Source organism: Gouania willdenowi, unplaced genomic scaffold, assembly GCF_900634775.1.
Source record: "Gouania willdenowi unplaced genomic scaffold, fGouWil2.1 scaffold_315_arrow_ctg1, whole genome shotgun sequence".
Taxonomy (NCBI): domain Eukaryota; kingdom Metazoa; phylum Chordata; class Actinopteri; order Blenniiformes; family Gobiesocidae; genus Gouania; species Gouania willdenowi.
Genome location: NW_021145076.1, coordinates 494,646 through 504,125, shown reverse-complemented (window position 1 = coordinate 504,125; position 9,480 = coordinate 494,646). Strand labels below are relative to the sequence as shown.

Here is a 9,480-nt window from a genome sequence, read left to right as displayed (position 1 = left end):
GAGATCAACCTTCTGTCTGAGGTTAAGAGAAGATCATTGGTTCCTTTTACTAAGACAGTCTCTGTGCTGTGATTGGCTCTAAAGCCAGACTGAAAGCTCTGTATAAATTGTTCCTAAGTAGGTGATCACATAGTTGACCTGTGATGACTTTTTCAAACATTTTGGAAACTAAAGGGAGATTAGATATTGGTCTATAATTGGACAAGTCATTTTTATGGAGAGGTTTGATTACAGTGGTTTTAAAGGTCTGTGGTACATAACCTGTTACTATAGATGTGTTAATACAGTTCATCATATTATTAACCATTTATTAGTAGTTTTAACCCACAACATGAATGGTTTTATCACTTATCAAGTCAGCCTGCTTTGATAACGGACAGTGATCAGTTTCCCTTCATTACAACAACACACACGTTTTTTTATCATCATGTGTCATCACCTTTGTGAAGAAACTCACTCTGCCAGTTTTCTCCATTGTAGTGATTGGTCAGACTTTGCTAGCTCCACCCCTTTCATGTGAACACGCATGTACCCAGGCTGAGAACACTTGGCTTCAATTAGCGTGTTGTTATCGACCTTCGTAGGACAGCTTCTCTCTGACAGGGAATGTTTGGTTAGTTGACGCCCGTTAATGGAGATTAATCCAGGATACAATTATCTAGATTCATAGCATAGGACCTTTATGTCCTAAAATTATATCTAATTCATTCATTTAATTTACTACAGCAAAATAAATCACGTTTAAAAGTATATTCTATAATTGTATAATAATGGCATTATTAAAACTGAACCTTGTTATTAACGCTGTGTTGCTATGTTTATCCAGTAACGTTAGCATATCTTCATCTATTATCTGCTAATGATGCCTTAATCTACTAGTTTAGCGGGGGATAATCCACTAACATGCTTTAATGCACACATGTAAACGTAAAAAAGTGCATCACAAACTGTCTAATCCACTCTAGGGTGTTTTTGGAACAAAGAGGAAAAGTTTTATAGATATTTATCATAGACTCAGAGCTAGTGAAGCTTTATGAGCAGTGAATATTTGTTTGACTGAAATACCGTAAATTCTGTAATATGAGTCATGCCTTTTTCATTTAAAAATATTGGTCTGTGACTTATCAGAGCTGAAAGTAATGGATTACAAGTACTCACATTACTGTAATTGAGTTGCTTTGATGGGTACTCGTACTTTAGTATATTTCTAAATCACTAATTTTATTTTTACAAGTACGTTTTAAAACATTTCTACACCAACTGCTACTGAGTGAATTATTTTCTGTTTTAAAATGATCAACAGACATTGTGAAACTACAAAAAATGAAATGACCAGACGACAACAAATGCATCACATCATAGTCCACCAATCAGATTAAACATAATGCATTAGATCATAGCCCACCAATCAGATTAAACGTAATGCATTAGATCATAGCCCACCAATCAGATTAAACGTAATGCATTAGATCATAGCCCACCAATCAGATTAAATGTAATGCATTAGATCATAGCCCACCAATCAGATTAAATGTAATGCATCACATCATTGCCGACCAATCAGATTAAACGTAATGCATTAGATCATAGCCGACCAATCAGATTAAATGTAATGCATTTGATCATAGCCCACCAATCAGATTAAACGTAATGCATTAGATCATAGCCCACCAATCAGATTAAATGTAATACATTAGATCATAGCCCACCAATCAGATTAAATGTAATGCATCACATCATTGCCGACCAATCAGATTAAACGTAATGCATTAGATCATAGCCCACCAATCAGATTAAACGTAATGCATTAGATCATAGCCAACTAATCAGATTAAACGTAATGTATTCGATCATAGCCAACTAATCAGATTAAACGTAATGCATTAGATCATAGCCAACTAATCAGATTAAACGTAATGCATTAGATCATAGCCAACTAATCAGATTAAACGTAATGCATTAGATCATAGCCCACCAATCAGATTAAATGTAATGCATTAGCTCCTAGCCCACCAATCAGATTAAACGTAATGCATTAGATCATAGCCAACTAATCAGATTAAACGTAATGCATTAGATCATAGCCCACCAATCAGGTTAAATGTAATGCATTAGCTCCTAGCCCACCAATCAGATTAAACGTATTGCATTAGATCATAGCCCACCAATCAGGTTAAACGTAATGCATTAGATCATAGCCCACCAATCAGATTAAACGTAATGCATTAGATCGTCGCCCACCAATCAGATTAAACGTAATGCATTAGATCATAGCCAACTAATCAGATTAAACGTAATGTATTCGATCATAGCCAACTAATCAGATTAGTGCCAAAACAGCATTGAATGCCAGTTACAGTATTTTCTCAGTTTTAGAGTTTATAAATGTATCTATACTTGGAGCCTGATACATTTTTTAAATTTTTTTATTGTGAATTGAATTAATTTGTGTTATTATTATTATTTTTTTTTAAATTTACATTTTGACAAACCTTTTATTTAATACAGATGCCTTTGTGGAAAATAAATTAGATTCCAATTGTGGAAGATTTCATTTTTTCCTTTTTTTGGTTTCTACATGAGATATTTACTGTATGTAAGAGAACCAACAATAACTGTGGGGGTGAAAGTAACTAGTAACTTTGACTTTGAATACTATTTAATTGAGCTACTTTTTACTTGTACTTGAGTATTTTATGTATGATTTACTTGTACTTGTACTTGAGGATATATCAGTACTTTTTACACCTCTGTGACTTATACAATGAAGCGACTTATATGTAAGTTTTTGGCCAACAGCGCCCCCTGGTGAATAAAATGTTCATTAGTTTTCTATTGTTGTATAAGACGCTCCCTCATTGGTAGTAATTATGCCTGATGTAACAGTCTATACATACAGTATATCCACTATGAGGAGTAAAATGTGTTTACATTATTTAATTTAATATATTTGATCTTCCTATGATAATATGACATACATTTAATCACAAAAGGCAACTTCGAACAGATCAATGTTGACAGGTTGTCATGGCAACTCAGGCTAAATGGAAGCTCAATCTTGAGAGGTTGTCATGGCAACTCAGGCTAAATGGAAGCTCAATGTTGACAGGTTGTCATGGCAACTCAGGCTAAGATAAAAGCTGCAGAATCTACATCATTCAACAGAATCTGCTCGTGCACCATCAGTAGCTAAAGTAGCTTTAATAATATAGATTAACGTTGACCAAAGGTTGTCATCAGTGAGCAACGTTTGAGACCAAGGTGAGTTTCTAATAATAATGTCAACTTTAATGACTAATTTAGTGATTTTCCACAATCCAGTGAGTAAATACTGCTTGTTTTAATCTAAATGTGTTTACATATTAAGTCATAATCTTGTGTAAATGAGCTGATATTGTAAAGATCTTTGGAACGACTCAAGCTCCTCCCACTGCTGGTGCAAACCCCATTATTGGTTATAAGTTCTTCTTCGTTCTAAGCATTTGGCTGATTAGGGTCTAGATTTCCGATGCATCATATCAATTCTGGACTGGTGTGGGACAACATATATGTTTGGGACGACGCATCAATACAAAACATTTACGTCGACATATTTTTTGCGTCAAATGGGCGGGGCGATATGGCCTTTTTTAAATGTCTGAATATTTTAAAGCTATATTATGATACACAATATACATCTCAATATTTTGCCCTTGCCTTGAGATGATGCTTTGATGTATAAAACCAGAATGACAATATTCAATATATATTGTTGTTTTCTCTGTGATGTAATTGGGGTTTCCCCTATTATAGCAAAGTGCACCCTCGGATCTGGGTCGGTTGCGTTTGAATATGTGATCGATTGATTTGGTCTTGTACTTTCCTGGTGTGCCTAAGGCATAAAGCGGAGGTGCAGAAGGTAGATATATGTGACAGAGAATAATTACAATGACTAGGGTCATGTCTGGTGTAAACCACATGTATATTAGAGGTTGGATAGAGCTTTTGTTGTGGATTCCAGTCCTAGTTTCTAGTTTACTATGTCCTTGAGGTGGTAGATGTTATTGAATGCGTTGACTAGTTGGCTAATTAGGAATGCCATATCTCGGCTCGTAGGGTTTATTCAGCTCGCGATTGACGGCTAGTCTGATAGTTTGGTTGTTCTGTATAGCTTAATTTGGTTTTGGTGGACCCACTTGAGCTTTTGTTTGGTCTTTGTGCTGGGATCCTTTATTTGGGGGTCCGGTCCATTTGAGAAGAAATTTCTTCACTAGTTTGGTTGCATGATGATCGTTTTTGAGCAAAACTGTTATATTAGACTCTGTCTCCAACCTGTAGTTCCTCCTGTGAGGCTTTTTGGTCGTAGTAGGCTTTATGGCCCTTAGTGCTCTCTTTGAGGTGTTTTAGAGCAAACGTGAACGTAGCTTGGAGGTGGTTCTCAGGATCGATCATGTATTGGTGAGTGGTGTAGGTGGTAGCAATGTTAGCTTGTCCTGGTTGGTACAGGAGGTGTGTGGGTAGAGTCATCTGCCTGCCCGTCATCATTTCAAAAAGGTGGGACGCACTAATATGAAGCTGTACGGACACAAATGACTCAAAATAAATGAGATATTCTTTAATTCTAAGTAACTCAAAGGTTACTTTTTCTAGTAACGCATTACTTTTTGGTGTAAGTGATCAAAATAGTAACTGAGTTACTTTGTGAATGAAGTAACTAGTAACGGTAACTAGTTACTTTTTTTTCAGTAACTAGCACAACACTGGTTACAGCCGACAATAAAATGTTGGTTGTGTTTCTACGTCATGTTCGCCCCCTGTCCAATCAGAGCCTTCCCAACCCCCAGACCTAAAGTGGAATTAACTAAAGCCAAATAAACCGGTTTTCCATGTAAACCTCAGTTCTGGAATTACTATTACCATGTAAACATGAAGCAGAATGATTTAATGCAGAATAACTCATTCTGAATTTAAAAAAACATCATGTAACTGTGGCCACTGAGGAGTTTAGAACAACCGTTGATATGCTGGGGAAGAACTCCACATCAAAGAACATCAAAGAAAGAGCAAAAAGTAGAACCAAAAAAAAGAACAAAAGGCAGAACTAAAAACCCAGAGCTCATAGAGCAGATACTTCCTCAGGAGAAAAAACACAGACATAGTGTAAAAGCCCAAAGCTGCAGATAGGAGAGAATAGGAAACATCTGGAACAGCCCCTGATTCAAAGAAAGACTAATACGTCCCAGAATTAACATCCTTCCCACAGATGAGACACTAATACTAAGCTACTCTTAAACGGTAAATCTCATGGTGCTACCATCTTTTAGCACAGAGGACAATCTAACAACAAGTACATTATGATTACAGTGACCAGCATTTTTTCCAATTACAATTAAATCACAATTTTTTTTTTAGCCTCAGAAATCAAATTACAATTACAGTACGTTATCATTTACTTTACAATTATTCAGAAATACTGAGCCTGAAATAGATAACCTAATAAAAGTTAACCTTTCTCTTGTGCTAGCTTTCTGTTAGCATCTCATATGATAACGGGTCTTAAGTCAGCTGTAAAATACACTTTTAAAATGGTAAAATGTGGGAAAGCTTGATATAAACATTTTAATAATATTTTAACTACATATGTGGAGAACATGTTCACCAGTTTTGCATTAAGTAATTGACTTTTTTATAGAATTTTAAAGGCAATTACAATTACAAAGTAAATTATCTGAACTCAACTAGAATTTAATGAGATTATGACAGCAACAGATTTTTAAAATTACAATTATAACTACACCATCTTTGTAATTAATTATCAATTACATGATTACAATTATAACTGACTACCCCTGCTCAGAAGCTGCCAGCTAATAATGGTAATCTACTTATAATATTTCAGGTTGTCTACAGAAGCAGTGACAGTGCACCAGTCGTGAAGAGTGAGAATAAGATTGTCATGGATCAGTTCATGAGGATAGAAACTGACCCCCAACCACCTGCTGATGGGTGGTTAGATATCTTTGGAAATGGTTCTCTAATGAAAAAGGTGCTGCAGGCTGGAGGAGGAAGAGACAGTTGGCCACAACTTGGACAGATTGTAAAGATTAATCTAATAACACGTCTGTTGGATGGGATGCTGATCAAAAAGGACCCGGAGTTGTCGTTCACTTTGGGAGACGGGGAAGTGTTCCGGCCAGTGGATGTAGCGGTGCGATTCATGGAAATGAAAGAGAAGGCGCTCTTCCAGGTTTCGTCAAAGGTTGAGTTGGAAATTACGCTCCTGGAAGCTACTGATGCTCCAGACCTGAAGCTGCTGCCCCCCACTGAGAAGATTGATCTGGCCACCTGCAAGAGGGAGCAAGGCAATGTCCTTGATCAGCACAGAGACCTGAAGTCACGCAACAACACGATCCGCGATGAGGTCTCCATGATGATGAAGAAGCACAGTGAGGACGATGAGAAGATGTTGGAGAACCCGTCCAGCACCCACAAACATCAGGCCAAGAATTAGAAGATGTTGGAGAACCCGTCCAGCACCCACAAACATCAGGCCATGGATGAGAAGATGTTGGAGAACCCGTCCAGCACCCACAAACATCAGGCCAAGAATGAGAAGATGTTGGAGAACCCGTCCAGCACCCACAAACATCAGGCCATGAATGAGAAGATGTTGGAGAACCCGTCCAGCACCCACAAACATCAGGCCAAGAATGAGAAGATGTTGGAGAACCCGTCCAGCACCCACAAACATCAGGCCATGGATGAGAAGATGTTGGAGAACCCGTCCAGCACCCACAAACATCAGGCCATGGATGAGAAGATGTTGGAGGACCCGTCCAGCACCCACAAACATCAGGCCAAGTCAGCATGGGGTTTGAGCTGGAAGTGGCTGCTTGGTGCCACTGCAGTAGCCATTGGTACCATCGCTCTGTCTGTGGCCATCTATGCTAGAAAGTGATTGAAGAACTGTAGTAACGACACAACTTAAACAATGGAGCACATCTGGCAGAGCATTCTGACCATGTGGTCCATGAGGGTGAAAATATTTATCAGTTTATGACCTCCTCACTGTCACTCTCTGTTCTCTGCTATGTATGTGTGACAAATGATGTCATCATCCTCTACAGTTACAAGATGCATTTTGTAGAGGAACAAATGAGAATTAATATTCAAAAATAAAGAAAAATGAAAATATTCAGTTGTTTAAGAACATTATCCAAATGTGTTTATTATTGTGGAAAGAAAAAAAAAATATCAACATTGTCTAAAATGATATTTATTGTAACACAATTCTTACAACATTTAATACCAGTGAACAATAACCAGAAATCAAAACTGACTGGAACCTGTGAGCAAACCAAACACCAAAGTGCTTTTATCAGATCCTTCACTGTGTAATGCCATTTGTGGAGCTTTGATCTAAAATTAATACTTCTAAGAAAATGTCAATAACTTGACTAAAACTGACTTTTGAAGGAAAAAATAAATGATCAATCAATACAAATATTTCCATCAAAGAAGCCACTATACCGTACTATTTGCTTATATGAATTGTCACTGACCAACCCCTATTAACAGCTTCATTTCTGTCCTGGCTAATGAAACCTTATATTTCTATTATGGGCCCACCTTAGACATAACAATGTGAACACACACTTTTCATATGAAATGTTGTGAAAACAGAAATACTGATGCACTTTTTTTCACTGTAAATAAATACACTTGACTGCATTTTTGGAACCTTGGACTACTTTTTAAGGCTACCCATGAGGCCATTCTTACAATAATGTTATGTTATGGCTAAAGGACACATATGAGGACAGGAGTGGATTGTTCTGTTAAATAACATTGTATTTATTATAAAATGTGCTACTCTATAGAAAGTTCAATATTAGCTTTTTGCTGATATCCGATATTGTCCAACACTAAATTTCCAATTTTAGTAATGGAAAAAGTCATGTTTGTTTTTGAATATTTTTTTCTTATTAATTAATCAATTATTTGTTTATTTATTTATTTTATATTTTGAAAAATTCATTTTATTTATATATTTTTCATTTTCATTTTTTTTTATGTTGTCTTAAACAACAGCACATACAGTATTTTTTCAATATCTGTGGACAAACCAATATAACATTTGATAATATAGCCCATCCCTAATAGAAAGCATATATTCTATGAACAGGTCTGATCTCCTGTTAGATTCATTAGCACAATGATTCTCAACTGGTGGGTCGGGACCCAAAAGTGGGTTGCAGACCTATGCTGGGTGGGTCATGGACAGCTGGTCAAAAATAAATGAATGCTTAATATTTCTCATGTTGGACTTGTCTTTTATTTTGAAAGAAATTTTCTTTTGCATTTCATGCTGTGAAATGCATGTTACACAGGAAAATATAGAGATTTATGTTTTAAAAAAGATTGTTTTCAACAGCTAATTGAGAAAAAATTAATTTGTGGTTGAATTCTAAAAAAAAAAAATTGGGTCACAATTGAACGACCATGGTAAAATGTGGGTCCCAGGGTGAGACCAGATGAGAACCCCTACCTTAGCAGAAACCTCTCATGTTGCCAAAGATGTAAACCATCACAGGAGGAAGGTAAACAACGACGGTCACTATCATGTTGTTGGTGATGATCTGCAGAGCCTTCTTCTTCATTGGGTGGAGACCCGTCCTTCCACTGTGAGACTTCCTCAGCGTCCACAGTACTGAGGAGTTACAGATGATGATGACAGGGAGAGCTATGACATACATAAACATGGTCTAGGGACTGTGGTTCAGCTCATCTATGACTATGGAAATGGTTCCTTTAGCTAAAGTGATGGCCCACAATGCAGCAGCCACGAGGATGCCAACAGCTGGACTCCTGTGGGTGTGATCAAAGACTGGGTGGACCACTGCCAGGTAGGAGTCAAAACACATGCAGGCCGTGAGGAGAGGTCGTCCAGTCAGGTTTAAATCATACAGAAAGTCTCTCCACATCTGGACAGGCTGGAAAAGCCAGAAAAGGAAGTTAAACAACCCAAGAGGGATGAACAACAAGAAGAGCAGGTCCATGATGGTGATGTTGAGCATGAAGACATCATTGGGGTTGACATAGTTTCCTCTTTTGTGTCCTTTGAACAACTCCCAGAGAACAGCAGCACAAGCAGGACATCCAACCACAGAGAAGAGAGCGCTGAAGGTCGTCCAGACTGTAATGTCTGCTATCATGTCCCCACAATGTCCACTTTCCTCTGGTCCTTCACTGCAGTTGGACGTCACATTGTGAGAGTCAGGATAGGGAAACATTTCAAACCTTTTGTTCTCTGATAAAATATAACTGAAATAAGCCAGTCACCATAACAACAGAAAATATCCTTCTTTCTTTGATGATTTTCCTCATTTGCACCTGATCACAAGGATCTGATTTTCCCTTTGATTCAGATACTGGAAATATTTGGTTCAGATGTATTGTATGGAAATGTATATTTAAATATGTGTAACCAAGGATTACTTT

The 9,480-nt window shown here is 37.2% G+C and overlaps 1 protein-coding gene across 2 annotated transcripts in view; it reads left to right on the top strand.

Moving 5' to 3' along the window:
- Window positions 1–6,527, top strand: part of LOC114459461 (peptidyl-prolyl cis-trans isomerase FKBP8-like) — a 42,808-nt gene extending 36,281 nt beyond the window's left edge. Inside the window, exons 1-2 of one of the 2 annotated variants that reach the window (XM_028441714.1) lie at window positions 3,152–3,261; window positions 5,879–6,527. In XM_028441714.1, coding sequence (XP_028297515.1) covers window positions 5,936–6,490 — 555 coding nt within the window. In that variant the 5' untranslated portion in view covers window positions 3,152–3,261; window positions 5,879–5,935 and the 3' untranslated portion in view covers window positions 6,491–6,527. Of the gene's footprint in view, window positions 1–3,151; window positions 3,262–5,878 lie in introns of those variants that run through there. The other variant, XM_028441715.1, reaches the window with a different exon arrangement.
- The last annotated feature ends 2,953 nt before the right edge of the window (window positions 6,528–9,480 follow it).